The following is a 16,274-nucleotide window of genomic DNA, read 5'->3' on the forward strand; positions in this document are numbered from 1 at the left end:
TTGTAGCTACTTCCTTTTTCTTCTTTTCTGGCATCCAAGGTGTCGAAGTGAGGATGTGGTGGTGGGACTGGTATAACATTTTGAATTTTCCAGCATCTTCTCGTGGAAGTCATGCACTCTGCTAATGAGACAGGAGCCAGAAATCTAAATGTCCTGTTCATGCAAGATATTAAAGGACAACTGAACAGATTCCCACCACCCGTGTGGGTGGTGGGGTGATGACCACCCTCAAGGAAGGCAAACCAGAGGTCAGAGTAAAGGGGCATCCGTTAGTAAGACCCGACAATTACAGCCACACTGGAGGAAGCGCTGTGTGTTCCTTTATTTTGAAGAGAAAGAGGGTGTGGGAATAAACATTAAAGCGGAAATGAAAGGTTCTACCCTTACAGAATCTCCTAGAGGGAGCATGCAGATAATGGCCCAGGAATACCCCCTGTTGCCTGCATTGTGTAATTCCTCAGTGTGTTTGCACAAAGTGCTCTATGAAAGCGATTTTGCTCCTCCATGAGAAATATACTTGCCTCCACTTCACCCCCAGGGATTTTTACATGATTGGCCTAGGGTAGAACCTGGGCATCAGTGGTTTTTAAACGCCCCCCAGGTACAACTAGAATTGAGAATATCTTTTAAATGGGATATTCTTTCACTTGCTACCAATCTCAAGTCTCAGCTAGGTGTCCTATAATTGTTATATTCTAAGTCTTTGAAAACTGTTTATCACTGTTTGCGAGGATGGTTACTATTGAGGAGAATATTGATTAATCTAGACACCTCATTCTTCTACCCTGTATATCGTAATGAATAAAGGGCATCTTATCACTGGTGATCCTGAGACACGTATTTAACCCCAGGTTTCTCAGCCTTGGCAAAAGTGCCATTTGGGCCAAGATAATTCTTTGTTGTGGGGGTGGTTCCATTTATTGTGGAATATTAACATCACTAGCCTCCCCCACTGGATGCCAGTACCAACCCTGTCGTTGTGACAACCAGAAACGTCCCCCAGACATTGCCAGATGTCCTCTGGAGGACAAAATTGCCCCTGATTAAAATCTATTGCTTGAGTCCCATGAAAAGATTGGAGATACTTACATTAGGATTAGATTTAGATGAGGAGGCTAGAAAACCCACAGAATAATGATTACTTGCCAAAGTACAAAGGCTTTTTCTTTCTTCTATAAAAGAAGTCTGGAACAGGCATTCGAAGACTGGTAGGAGGCCTCTACCCTCCTCGGGGACCCAGGCTCCTTCTGGCTCACTGCTCTGCCATCCTAGGGATATTCCAGAGTCCTCAGAGTTCAGGGTGTAGTCTAGACTGCCATTGATCGGATCCTAATTCCAGGAAGCACAAATGAAGGGAAGAAAAAAAGATGGCAAAGGTCATGCATTGGCTGTCTTTTAAAGAACTTCCTAGAAGCTACTACATGACATTTCTGCTTATATTTTTTCTGTCAGATATAATTTTTCTGGGAAGCCTTAGGTTCAGTTAAAAATGAGAGTTCTATTACTAAGGAAAAAAGAAACATAGACACAGAATGGGCACATAGTCATTTTTGCTCCGGTGCTACCTGTTGTATAGTTATAGCAAGGCAGGATAGCGCTGCTTCCCACACAGACATTGGACAAATACTACTTTCCTGGACTGGACACTTGCCAAAGTTAAAGAGATGCCAAGCAAATGCCCAAGAAGAGGAAACTTCTTTGTTTTCAAGCTACCATATGTTGAATATCTAATACGCATTAAGTAAAGTTCTTACCGTATGATTGTTGTAACAACTATATGAATTAAGTATTACTATTCTCATTATGTAGTTGAGAAAGGTAAAGTGACTTGCCCTGGATCGCTTAGCTAATAAGGAACAGCTGGGATTTGAACTCAGCTCTGTCTGACTTGAAATCCCACATGAGAAGGTGGGTAACCAGTTAGCCAGGTGGGGAGAAAAGAGGATCCACACATGGTCCCAACCTTGTGGAATTTCCTGCAAGTGTGGTGACCAGTCTGTACTATCTAGGAGACTTTGCAGGCACTAATCCTTGCATGGAGAAGAGTACCGCCAGAAGTCCCATCATTTGTTAGTGAAACAGGGATGGGCTGCCAGAGAAACAAGTCACAACAAAGAAAATTGGGGCAGCCTGTCAGTGCTGTAATTTCATCTGCTGCCAGTCCAGTCTTTATTAGATTTTTTCAGTTCTGCATTTGTTTATTTCTGACCCTTACTTAAAGAGTGACATGGAGAATCTAAAAATAGTAGAGAGGAAATTCTAATAATGAATACAAGGTTGAAAATTAAAAAGACTTAGTATTATTTCTCTTGGAGAAATGAAGGAAACTTTTTTTATTGAGTGTATACTGAGATCAATGTGTTTTCTGTTTTACTAGGATAAAGCAAGAGGGAATGGCCATAATGAATAGGTTAATTTAAGGGGTCATAATGAACAGTGGAATGGGTTACTGAGGAAGTTTGCTAAGTAGCTTTTCTTCAGATATTAAGGGGATGGATTTCATCTCCGAATTTCAGAGATGCGTTTCAGAGGTACATTTGCACATGAAGATTAATACACTAAAAATATTAAAATTCCTAAAATTGCATGCTTCTGTGTAGGAGAATTTAAATTATTTGAATGTTTGGTGCTTCGACCAGTGATTCTGAAGCTATATTGTGAATCATGAGCACTAAAGTTGAATTACGTTATAGAGGAACATGGAAAAAGAAATCGAGCATACCCTTCACACAAACTGCTACACCATGTCAGAAATCAGTAAGCATGTATAAACTGAGGGAAAGGTTAACGTGGGTGCACGAGGAGATGAGAAATGATGAAGTGTAAAACAAAGAGATGCCTGGCAAATTTTTATGAAAAGAATAAATGAATATAAATTTAGTTTAAAAAAACCACATTAAAATGCAAGGCTGCTTATTGAAAACATTCAAAAACATCTTTCAGTTTTATGAAAAGTCAAAGTACATTGACTTCAGAATTTAATTCCTTCTGTTGATGTCTGAGAAATAGCAGAGGGCACAGAGGTGGGAGTTAAACATATGGGAGAAAACAAGATCTCTTCATTTAGGAGGAAAGATAAGTATTGACAGCATGGAAAATTTGCTCTAAAAAGGGGAAATTTGGGGATAAAGAAGCTTATGATCTCTCTGAAATTAAAGAATTCATGATGAGCTTATAATTAGAAAACACAGGCACTGTGAGTAAGGTGTATCTATCTTATGAATCACCGAATTACCATGAGGACCATGAGTCCATTTACATAAATCACTCAGCCCAGGATCTGCATATTCCAAATTGTTAGCTACCACTATTGTCGTTGTTACAATCTCAGGCCCAGGATTGCAAGTAGATTTAATTTCATCGTGAGCACTGATCAATTACCTGTGGCCCACTAGAGTGCAGCATTTTATTTGGGGGTTTGAGGAGACCTAATAAATAATGCTCCTCTCTCCAGCCTGAGTTTGAACCATGTTAGGGCTAAGGAATAAGCCAAATGAAGGCCCAAAACTTTGCTCTTATTACTGATAGATGATGGAGAATGTAGTTTATATGTGCAAACAGTGACTCTCTAAAACTGAGTCTCAGAATCAGACATTCTTTCCCACTTGGCTTGGTCCCTGATTCTCCCTCCCTCCCCATCTTTCTGACAGGTGCAGAGTCCACATGCTGGCTGTCCTTGGAGGCAGAGAACACATGCTCTGAAGAGGAGAACAGAAGGGCTGTGCTTCACATGCCCGGTTCCTCCTCCTCTGTGGTCAGATGAAAGACCTCTTCCTTCTCTAGGGCTTAGAGGAGAGGATGAGAGAGAGCTGGAGAGAGGCCGGGGATGGAGCCCCTGATATTCTGAACAAAACATCAGAAGGAGGAGGTGGGATGGATGGGTAGTGCTCTTTTCTTTAAAACAAAACAAAAGTGCTGGTGCTGGCTCTCTCCTCTGTAGAGAATTTTATGATTCACTAGGTTCTCTGAAGGAATGGCAGTGAAGAGTAAAAGGGGTGTGCTGGTAATTTTTAAAAACTGGCTTTTGAGGGGAGGGGTCAGAAACCCCAACTTGTAGCATTTGCTGGTTTCTGTGGTGTTAATACTAAGCTTCCAGGATGACCTCACTGAGTAGGAAGTTGGAAAGAGACCGGCTGCAGCACACCCTCTCATACGTAGTGTCTCCACTGTGCTGATACAGTAGACGTGAATAGCCGGGAACATAGATAATAGCAAAATACAATTATTAGGAAATGATGAGTTTTAAGTATTTTCACCTTTTAAGAAGTATGGTTTAATCGCAAGTTTGTTTCACTTTAATAATGGTAGGTTTTAATTCCTGAGATGTTAACAGGCAGCTCACACAAGCCAACACAGGCCTTGTGAGATGGCTCCGGCACGTTGCTGAGTAGTGGCCATGCATGCTCTGTCTTTTGATGACCCTGCACTGGACAGAAATGCAGTTCTTCTTGAGGTAGATGAGGGTTAATAACACAAAAATCAACCTATACCAACCAGTCCAGATCTAACGTAGACTCTACCCACAGACATGGGCTCAGTCAGATAGGCCTGAATTTTTGCAGACCTGGCTTGTGCTTGGCTTCCTTTCTTATAGGCAGTATGGCCTTGGCAAGTCATGTATACTCTGAGCCTCAGTTTTAACTGTGAAATGGAGAAAGGAGTTCCTATTTCATGGGGCTGTTGTGATAATTAAATGAGATTAATGCATCAGCACAGTTCTGAGGACAGACCTGCTAGGCTCCCAATAAAGAGCTAAAAATATAACCGTGAGCAGGAGAAGGCAACAGAATTCTCAGATCCTAACTTGAATAGGCTTAATGGAGGAGATGAGGCAATACAATCTCTCATGTCAGAAAAACTTCAAAGTGTAGAAGAAAGTCATTAGGACATTTTCAGTACAGAACATAAAACTAGGCAACTGAAGATGATATTCAGTAAGCATTCTGAATGAAAATGCTTCAGGCAAGAATTGAGAATGGAATATAACAGCAGTGGTGCTATACATTGGTCTATAAATAAACAATTTATGGTGATATTAATAGCTGATATAAAAAATATGAGAAGCACTAGTCGAAATGAGGTACAGGTAGCAGAGAGAAAAATTTTAGCCTCCTTGAGGTTAACTGAAGGACATCAGCTAGTTGCTTTTGTAACATGTAATTTCCATAGACTTCTGGGAACTAGAAAATGAATATATGGTAACATGTTATCTTAGGAAATTTAAAAATACGAACCAGATGAAGAAAAATAAGCCACATTGCAAACACATGACAATACTTGATATTTTCCAGGTTATTTTCTGTATATATACATATAAAACATGAATTGTGTACGTGTGTTTACATAAATTCCAGATACATCAGGCTGCTCTGGGCCAGAATTTTCTAACTGATGTGACTCAAATATAGTGTATTGATGTATGGAGATAAAGGTTTCCTCAGCTCTCCAGGTTGTTGGGTAGGGTCTGGGATGGCTGATGACCTTGGCGTTCTGTTCAAATATTATCATTTGCTATGTGTGTCACAAATGGAAAAAGCTTAGGAAGCATAACCTAGTCTTTCTGTTGGAATCAGCTGCCTTCTACACACTAGAAAAATGGGAAACCGGTTTAAAAGTGCCATTAGAGGGGCGCATGGGTGGCTCAGTGGGTTAAAGCCTCTGCCTTCGGCTCAGGTCATGATCCCAGGGTCCTGGGATCGAGCCCCGCATCGGGCTCTCTGCTCAGCGGGGAGCCTGCTTCCTCCTCTCTCTCTGCCTGTCTCTCTACCTACTTGTGATCTCTATCTGTCAAGTGAATAAATAAAAAAATCTTTAAAAAAAAATAAATAAAAGTGCCATTAGAGGCAAGAGCCTTTGACTGCTCTGAGTCCTGACTGAAAATACTTCCCCAGTTTGTGCTACAGCTCCCTGGCACTTCCTGCTTAGTACCATTAAACACACCCCATGAGAAGAAAGCTCTGAACCTTGTTGTTCTTTTCAGACATAAAAACTAAAATGAGAGACTTTAGTTGGTTCATGATATTGGTGAAGATTAAAAATTTGACACCCAGGGTTGGCAAGGCTGTAGGAAGACAGACGACCTCATGTCCTACTGGGAGGAGTATGAATTATTGCCTTTCTGTAGCACAGTTTTATAATGCAGAAAGCAGGTCACAAAATGTGCATTCTTTCTGATACAGTTATTATTCATAAGAACTTGTTTTAAGGAAATAATCATGAATGTGTGATAAAGATTTTTCCAAGAAAGTTCCTTGCAGTTTTATGTAAAATAGAGAAAAGCTTGAAATAACGGAATGCCTAACAATTAGGGCTTAGGGGAAAAAAGTGTCGACACATCTGTACAGTGGACTGCCACTTAACAATGGTGTTGCATCAGAGTATATAATAATATTGGCAGATGGTATACATTGAAAAGGCTCTAGGGCCTTTTATAGCATAAATTCAGTCTTACAAAACAAAACAAAAAAAATTGTTTGAAGAGAAGTCTGTAAATACTTACCAAATGTTAATTGTGATTGACTTTGAATGTCACGCTTTGTATATTTTCCCATTTTCTTCAAGGAATATGTGTTACTTTAGAGAAAGTAAAAATGGGTTCAGCATGAGGAGGTAAAATCTGTCCAGCCATTTATCAGGTTGGAATAACAGATTCCAGCTACAAAATAACAGGAAACAGTATTTTTTTTTTCAGGTATACATAGCAGCTAGAAAGTGTCATAATGATAACCTCCTTTGAACGACTACTGCTTTCTTATGCAGTGAGAAACTTTGCTCTCTAAAATCTTAGATTTCGCCATTTGAAATTACTTTGGTAAGAGTGACACATCTTATTCTTGCCTGGAGGGTTTCAGCCATTTTGACACAGAGAAGCACCCTCGTTTATAAGTCGGGTGTAGAGCTACAGATAAAGGGTTTTCTGGGCTAACCATTCCATGTTTATTATAACTTTATAGTCTTCAGGAGAGTGAGATTCTGGATCTGTGTGAAATGACAATTTACACGGCTCTGCTTTGAACCTGTCAACATGCTGCTTCATTTAAAATTTCATCTACACTCTGTACTTCCCCAGAATCCCATAGAAGCTATCTTTCCCTTGGTTTCAGGAGACACCCATGTTTCTTCATGCTTACTGAAATGAGTCAATAAACCTGATTGTGTTGGACTTCAGTGACCTTGGTGGCCTTAAATTGACTAGGCTGAGGTACTTTTATGATCAGGAAAAAAGTAAGGCTACTTTAAAAATTCTTACATATATTTCACAAACACGCACATACATCATCTCCTTAAATACTGCATATCTAAAGGGTCAACCAACAGTGGTGTTAAGGGACAAAAATAATAGTTAATATTTATTAAACTCTCACTGTGGCTTGGGCACTATTCCAAATATTTTAAAGGTGTTATCTCATTTAATCTTCATGGCAATCCTATGAGGAAAAATACTGTTACTCTTCTTTTTACAAAAAAATACTACTCTTCTTTTCTCTTGAGTTTTAGAAAGCTTAAATAATTTTTTTAGGGTGACATAGTAAGTGTTGGAAGCAGGATTTGAACACAGGGCACCTGGTGTCAGAGCTAGTATGCTTAACTACTCTGCTATATTTACCTTGGAAACAGCTTTAGTGTAGCCCTCTGAAATCACCATGTCTTTATTTCTTTTCAAATGTTGTAACCGAAGTCCTTCTAAATGAAAATATTATCCCTAGGCTAGCACAAAGTAACCTGTAACAACCTTGAAAACATTATTTTTAAGTTTTAAATTTTTAAAAAACATGTTTATGTATATGGTATTCTAATTTATGTCATTGCGAATTTTATTTATTTATTTTTTAGAGAGAGAGAAAGTGTGTGTGTGGTGGGGGAAGGGCAGAGGGAGAGAGAAAATCTTAAGCAGACTCTGCACTGAGTATAGACCCGGACATGGTGCTTGATCTTATGACCCTGAGATCATGGCCTGAGCCAAAATCAAGAGCTGGGACGTCTAACCGACTGAGCCCCCCAGGCACCCCTGTAATTGCTACTTTTAGTATAAAACCTATTTTAAATCATCCACCATATTGTAGACACCTGAGACTAGGATTTATTCAGCTTTTGACTCTCCTAAGACATTCCAGCATATGCACATCCAAGACAGCTCTAAAATAGTAATTTAAAAAAAATGTGTAAGATGTGTGTAATGAAATGAGGAGACTAATTGTGTGTGTGTGTGTGTGTGTGTATGTGTGTGTATAAATAACTTATAAGTCAATTCTAATAGAATTCCAAAGTTCTGAACAATTGACAGTAAAAGGCAATAAATGTATATATTTCTAAGGGGATTATTTTGAAGACCAATTTTGTGGCATTTCAGGTGAGTTTGAGATGGTGGGAAGACTTCAAAAATACAAACGTGCTCTGAGTCTTTATTAATGTAGCTGAGTGTTCAAAGCCAAAGAGAGTTGAGGTGGTAACTCAGCTAAGAGGTGGCTGTCTTCATGTGACCTTTTTCTTGTCCCTGGGATAAGAGATACTGGGGGTGAGATCTCACCGTAGCCGGAAAAGAGCCAAATTCTTGTTAATATTAGAGTTTACATTGGAAAAACACATATTACACTTGTGCAATTGTGATCAAGAGGATGTTCACAAATATCAGTCCTTCAGATTCTTGAACCAGACTCAGCACCAGCAAGGCCATGTGCTCCTCTGGTGAAGAAAGCTGAGTGAGTGCTGACTATCCCCAGGGAGCTGGCTCCCGGAGGACTAGGAGGCCTGTGCCATCAAGGATAGCCACCAGCATTTGGATGTACAGCTGACCGCTGAAAAACATAGGGTTGGGATGCTAATCCCTCATGCAGTCAGAAGTCCGCATATAAATTTGAACTCCCCTAACACTTTACTACTAGTAGCCTACTATTGACTGGCAGCCTTATGAATAGCATATACAGTCAATCAACATGTTTTATATGTGATATGTATCATGTACTATTTTCTCATAATAAGCTAGAGAAAAGAAAATGTTAAGAAAATCATAAGGAAAAGAAAATACATTTATATTACTGTACTGTATCCAAAAAATCTGCATATAAGTGGGCCCACATAATTCAAACCTATGTTGTTCAAGGGTCAACTGTATGTTGTGAGCTTTTATTGAGGATGAAAGTCACTTATTTCCCGCATCGTCTTTTAATATCAAGTGAAGGTGAATTTTACAAATTCAATAATCATCTTCAAATACCTGTTATGTGCAAAGCACTATGAGAAGGGTTTGGTGTACATAAAGATGAGTTGGTTGTGGGTCCTTGGATTTATTCCCCTGCTGTCGAGGTGTTAGTAGTCCATCATAGGAGACCAATGTGGGTATAAATTGCTAAACTGGAAGTAAGATATTAAGATCAGAAGTGGAGGGCAAATTGCTAAAGAAATGGGTAGGAGCAAATACTTTGTTCTGTAGAAGAGAGAACCCTGAGAACCCTGAGAGAAGAATGCTCTGAACTGATATTTAGGAACAGATAGGATTTCAGCAGATAAGGGAGAGAGGTTGTGTGCAAGACGGAGAAGAAACAGAGCAAAGGCTGGGAGTCAGGAAAGAGCGGAGTATGAGCAGGGGTATTGCATGCAGTCTGGTTTGGCAGGAAAATGGTATCCAGGAGGGATAAAGAAGGCAGTGAGCCTGCAAAGATTATCTGGCATTGGCCATGCTTGTATCCTTGGAAAGGCCTGAGACAAGATAAACATTAAACCATATTGAATTTTAGGGGCACCTGGATGGCTCAGTGGGTTAAAGCCTCTGCCTTCGGCTCAGGTCATGATCCCAGGGTCCTGGGATCGAGCCCCGCATCAGGCTCTCTGCTCAGTGGGGAGCCTGCTTCCTCCTCTCTCTCTCTGCCTGCCTCTCTGCCTACTTGTGATCTGTCTGTCAAATAAATAAATAAAAATCTTAAAAAAAAAAAACAACCACCATATTGAATTTTAGAGTAGCGGGAAAGTGGTCAAGAGCATGAACTTTAGAACCAGCAGCCCCAGGTTATCATTTTGGCTCTAGTACTTAAAAGCAATGAGACCTGGTATAGATTTCTTAGTCCACCTGAACAACTTCTTCCTCTGTGGTGTGGGGATAATTGCAATACTTATTCTGAGGATTAAATGAGAGAGCGTATCTAGACAGGTACTTGGTATTGAATGAGAGGACTCTGTGTTCATGTTAGCTGATATTTCATAATAATTTTATGCATTCATTTAAGAAATTTAACTCTTCACTCAAATAGCATACGTTTCTTCAGTACCATTGATGACTCATTTGTTCCAGAGGATGAATCACCAAGAATATAAAAAGAACAGATTTTTCAGAATATTATTTGTACCTGTTTAGTTTTACAGGTGTTGTATATTAATGTAACTTCTTGCCTTAGTTTGGGCTGGTATAACAAAAATATCACAGTCTGGTTGGCTTAAGCAACAGACATTTATTTCACACATTTCTAGAGGCTGAGAAGTCCAAGATCAAGGGGTTGAACATTGAGCCTCCTTCTCACTGTGACATCACAAAATGGGAAGGGCTTTCTGGGGTCTATTTTTTTTTAAGATTTTATTTTTATTTATTAAGATTTTATTTAAGGTTTGAGAGAGAGAGAGAGAGAGTGCACAAACCAGTGGGAGAGGCAGAGGGAGAAGCCGACTGATTTCCCACTGAGCAGGGAGCCCAATGGGAGGCTTGATCCTAGGACCCTGAGATCATGACCTGAGCTGAAGGCAGACACTTAACTGACTGAGCCATCCAGGCACCCCTCTAGGGTCTGTTTTATAAAGGTATTCCTCTCATTTGTGAGGGCACCACCCACAAGGGCTAATCACCTTCCGAAGATCCCAGGCCCAAATACCATCACATTGGGAATTAAGCTTCAATGTATGAATTTTGGGGAAATAAAACATTCAGTCTATAATATTCACTAATGTTTACTGAGTGCCTGTCATATGTTTAGTGTCAAGCTAGGATCTGTAGGAGAATACAAGACACAATCCCTGTCTTCAAGAGGCTCATGATTTAGTTGGGGAGAAAAAAAAATAGCATATTTTTCTTATAGACAAAGCCACAGTTTTATCTTATGCTCAGGAGTGTTATTTCTTAGAGAAGGGTTAGTCCTGAAAGGACCGGACATACCATTTCTTAAGAGCACAATGCTCCTTGTGGAAATGGGACTCTTTAAAACAGCAATATAAAATAGTAGATGAATAGGAACTATTTTTTTTAGAGTTTATTTTTGCGCACGTGAGAGCCCTATGTTTTATTTGATTAGTACAAAATACAGTCTAAAAGTTATCTCTGAAAACGGTATTTTCTAAATATTTGATCTTTTCTTTTTCTCTCTTTTTAAATATCAGGTATCAAATTGTAGTAGAAATAATCCAAGCAACTACAATTAGCAGCTTTCCCCAGCTGAAGAGGCACAAGGGTAAGAACCAGTTTGTTTTCTTCAGTTATATATTCTAAAAGTTCTCGGTCTACCCCGGACTTTTCTTTGTCAGAATGTTGACAAGTATGAGCATTCTTCTGGCTTATATTTAGGTATTTTCAATTTATTAAAATAATAGTATATCAGCAGCATTAGAGAAAGTAAATATAACTTCATGGTAACAAAAACCCCTGTTTGTATTTCTATGTTTCTTTGAACTTTATTCATCTGTCATCATAATTTTTCAAAGACTGAAATCATTGGGTATAGAGTGCTTCTGTTTTTAAAGTAAGCATAATTTTACAGTTTTTTCTCATTAAAATTTAATCTTAATATTCATGAATATTTCTAGCTTGAAACATAATGATAGTTATTTAAATAACTCCAGCGAGTTGATGTTTCATAATTTCCTTAATCTTTTCCTTTAGTTAAGATTTGTATCGTAAATAGCTTCTCTCCTCCTACATTAAAAAAAAAAAAGTTCTTTGTTTTCCCATTTGTTTCTCTTCAGATGAGATTTTCACCCCAGCATGATAGGAATAATTAAGGTATAAAGCTGGCTCTCAACTCCCTTAAAGTTAGCCTCGGGCTAGCGTATCCACTGTCATATATGAAGTTGAAGGTCATGTCATTATTTAGAGTGCAGATCTTGATTCGTGGCTGAGAGGCAGCAAACACCCCTGACCTTGTAGGCTGGCCTTTCCATGTAAATCTGCAGGCCCACTCAAGTCCCATCAGGGAGCAGAGTGTTAAAAGGATGAGTTGGGCCAGAGCCTTAAAATGTGCTCCCAGGTTTCTGAGTGTCACAAAGGCAAGAGGAAGCTTGGCCTGAGGTCTATTACTTGTGTCTGAGTCACTGACCAAGGTAAAAAGAGATGAAGGTATAGACTAGGAAGAAGCACTAATTCTTAATCTCTGCCCAGTAAGGAAGATTGTACAAATTTGTTCATTCAAAAAAAGTTTACTGAACACCAGTGAGGCGATGATGATCTAGTAATGGACAAAACAAAATCTCTGCATTCATCAAGCCCTAAATTGAGACTGGGAGGCAATCAGACAATGAGCACATCAAATAAACAGTGTTTTAGACAGTGAAACATGCCCTGGAGAAAAACAAAGCTGTGAGATGGGATGTATGGAAGGGAATCCTGGCCCAGCTGGAGAGGGAGGAAGATTAGTATTCAGATAGGGTTGTCGGGGAAGACCTCACCTATGTGGTGACCTGGGCGCAAAGACCTGGGGACCCGAGGGTATCTGTGGAAGGACAGGTGCAAAACTCTGAGGCAGAAGCATGCAGGGCTTGCTTGAGTTGCCTGTGTGGCTGAAAAGGGGTGAAATGGGGGAGATCAGAGTTGGCACAGCATCCCATTCTGAAGGGCCTTACTGGTACTGCTGGGAATTTGGCTTTTAGTCAGCATGAGGAAGGAAGTTTACAACAGTTTACTAGGGCTGCCATAACAAAGTAGCATAGACCAAGTGTCTTAGGCAACTGAGCTTTATTTTCTTACAGTTCTGGAGCCTGGAAGTCCAAGATCAAGGTATCCCTGGGGTCGGCAGTGTTGGTCCTTCCTGAGGACTGTGAGGGAAGGGTCTGTTTCAGCCTTACTTCTTGGCTTCTAGTTGGCCTTCTCTCTCTGTCTTCACTTTGTCTTCCCTCTGCCCTTGTCTTTGTCTGAATTTCCTGTTCTTGAAAGGACACTAGCCTTACTGGATGAGGGTCAACACTAAGGGCCCCATTTTCACTTTATCACCACTGTAAAGACACTGTCTCCAAATATGGTCATTCTGAGGACTTGGGGGTTAGGACTTCGTGAATTTGAGTGTGGGAGGGGGCCCATACAATGTTATCAAACATTGTCAGTGACACTTCTTACTTTCATGCTTCTATTTGCCATTTGAGCTGCTCTCAACCGTCTTGGGTATTCTGGCTTCCTTCTATCAAGCATTGGGAAAAAGGCAGACAAGCTGAGTTCATTTGGGGCCTTTGAGCTATTTTGCCTTGGGACAGAAAACAGAGGAGACCAGTTTACTTCTCTGAGGTCACTGTTTAAGAGTGATTATCATCATGTCCACAGAGTGTAATACTCAAATGGATTTTAGTCTTCTTTTTGCAAAGATAAACTGTCAACATTAGTCTTTTATTACTTAGTGTTTAACATGAACATTTAACATGAGAATGTATGCACATTTTAGGTATATAAGGACAAATTCATTGCTAAGAATGTATTCTTTTTTCTTTTTTTAAAGATTTTATTTATTTATTTGATGCAGAGAGAGATCACAAGTAGGGAGAGAGGCAGGCAGAGGGGGGGGGGTAGCAGGCTCCCTGCTGAGCAGAGAACCCGATGCGGGGCTCAGTCCCAGGACCCTGGGATCATGACCTAAACCAAAGGCAGAGGCTTTAACTCACGGAGCCACCCAGCCATCCCTAAGAATGTATTCTTAATTTGACTTCTTCTGGTTGAATTTTGATTATAACTTAAGTATTCAGTTTATTATATGTATTAGTTTCCTAGGACTGCCATAGCAAAGTACTACAAACTGGGTGGCTTAAAAAAGAAAAATGCATTCTGTCACGGTTCTGGAGGCTTGTATTCCCAAGCCAAGGTGTTAGCAGGGCCATGTTCTCTCTGAATGCTCTAGGGAAGACTCTCTTCCACACCGTTCTCTTAGCTCTTGGTGTTGTCAGCAGTCCTTGGTCTTGAACACATGTCACTCCAGTCCCTGCCTCTATCATTATTATGTGGCATTTTCCTTGAGTTGTTATCTCTTTTTTCTTATACAGATACCAGTTATATTGGATTAAGACCCACCTTAATTAAAATGAGCTCATCTAAACTTAGTACATCTGCAAAGACCATATTTCCAAATAAGGTCACATTCATGGGTACCAGGGTTTAGGACTTCAAGATATCTTTTTGGGGGGTATAGTTCAACCAACAGTGATATAACTGATATGTTCAAGATAGCATTGTAGTGACATTTTTGTGAAAATGCTAGAAACATTTATTTTCAGTAAGCTCTCTGACCACATTAAGATGTGCTTCATTACTCTTCTTTTGGGTTAATTCTGGTACTGTAGTTAACTTTTCTAAATTAGTCTCTTGGGACACCTGGGTGGCTCAGTCCGTTGGGCATCTGACTCTTAATTTCAGCTCAGGTCATGATCTCAGGGTGCTGAGATTAAGCCTCGCATTGGGCTCCATGCTGAGCAGGGAGTCTGCTTGAGATTCTCTCTCTCCCTCTGCCACATCCTATCTTTCTCTCTCTCTAAGATAAATAAATAAATCTTAAAAAAAAATTAGTCTCTTTTAAAGTCTATAGTAGGGTTCGAAGTAAGAAATAAAATCACAGCAAAATATAGGATAGTTGAAACATTAGGTGATTTCAACCACAGTGTGTCTTCATGTCCAGAACAAAGACAATTTCCGTGGAATCCGCACTTGACAAAATGTGTGGGTCTGTATAAGAATGAAGGGAAGCATAGTAGGGGGAGAAAGGAGGTAAATTGGATTGCATTAGAAATTAAAAACCTGTGTTGTATCACAAGAAAGTAAAAAGACAACCTACAGAATGAAAGAATATATTTGCAAATCCTATATCTGATTGTATCCAGAATATATAAGGAGCTCCTACAATTCCATAATCAGAAGACAGTGTAATTGAAAAATGGGCTGAGGATTTGCATAGACATTTCCCTGAAGAACCTATGCAAATGGCTAACAAGCACATGAAAATATGCCTTACTTCATTCTATACTAGGGAAATGCAAATTAGAACTAATATGAGATAACCAGTTTACACTCGGTAGAATGGCTAAAATAAAAAAAAACAAACTGGTACTATGTGTTGGTAAGGATGTGAGGAAATTGGAACTTGTATATGTTGGTGGAGGAGATGGAAAACAGTCTGGCAGTTCTCCAAAATGTTAAACATAGAATTACCATGAGACCTAGAGTTTCCATTCCTAAGTATATACCTAAGAGAAATGAAAACATACACCCACAGAAAAACCTGTGCTTGAATGTTTGTAGTGGCATTATTCCTAATAGCCAAAAAGTAGAAATAACCCAATAGCCATGAACAAAATATAGTATATCCGTACAATGGAATATCATTCAGCAGTAAAAGGAATTGATTTGTAAAATACGTGAGTATTACACATGCTACAGCCTGAATAAACCTGAAAACATTTTGATAAGTGAAAGAAACCAGTTATAAAAGGCCACATACTGTGTGATTCCCTTCATATGAAATGCCCAGAATAGGCAGATCTATACTGACAGAAAGTAGATTATTGGTTACTTGGGGCCATCAGCATAGATATTGGCATGGGAAGTGAGTATGAGGGCTGGTGGGTACAAGTTTTCTTTTGGGGGTGATGCAAATATTCTTTTACATTCAGATTGTGGTGATGGTTGTATGACACTGAATATACTAAAAACCACTAACTGTGTGTGGTAAATGGGTGAATTTTATTTTTATTTATTTTCTTAATAAAGATTTTATTTTATTTATTTGACACACAGAAAGAGAGATCACAAATGGGCAGAGAGGCAGGCAGAGGGGGGGGAAGCCGACTCCCCGCTGAGCAGAGAGCCCGATGTGGAACTTGATCCCAGAACCCTGAGATCATGACCTGAGCTGAAGGTAGAGGCTTAACGCACTGAGCCACCCAGGTGCCCCAAATGGGTGAATTTTAGAGTGTGTGAGTTATATCTCAGTAAAACTGTCTAAAAAAAGGAATGAGAAGGTAGAGACTAAAAATTCAGCTCATGGCAAAACTAATTTAAGTGAGTGGCTGCCATATTGGACACTATAGGACCTAATCAGGAATTTCTTGGA

General features: G+C 39.6%; 1 protein-coding gene across 3 annotated transcripts in view; it reads left to right on the forward strand.

Moving 5' to 3' along the window:
* LOC111144604 (sorting nexin 25) overlaps nucleotides 1–16,274 on the forward strand; it is a 127,296-nt gene that overhangs the window by 51,075 nt on the left and 59,947 nt on the right. For all 3 annotated transcript variants that reach the window (XM_022498985.1, XM_022498987.1, XM_022498986.1), the window contains one exon: nucleotides 11,359–11,429. In XM_022498985.1, coding sequence (XP_022354693.1) covers nucleotides 11,359–11,429 — 71 coding nt within the window. The remainder of the gene's footprint in view (nucleotides 1–11,358; nucleotides 11,430–16,274) is intronic.

Source organism: Enhydra lutris, unplaced genomic scaffold (assembly GCF_002288905.1).
Source record: "Enhydra lutris kenyoni isolate GAN:26980312 unplaced genomic scaffold, ASM228890v2 scaffoldscaffold11, whole genome shotgun sequence".
Lineage (NCBI taxonomy): Eukaryota > Metazoa > Chordata > Mammalia > Carnivora > Mustelidae > Enhydra > Enhydra lutris.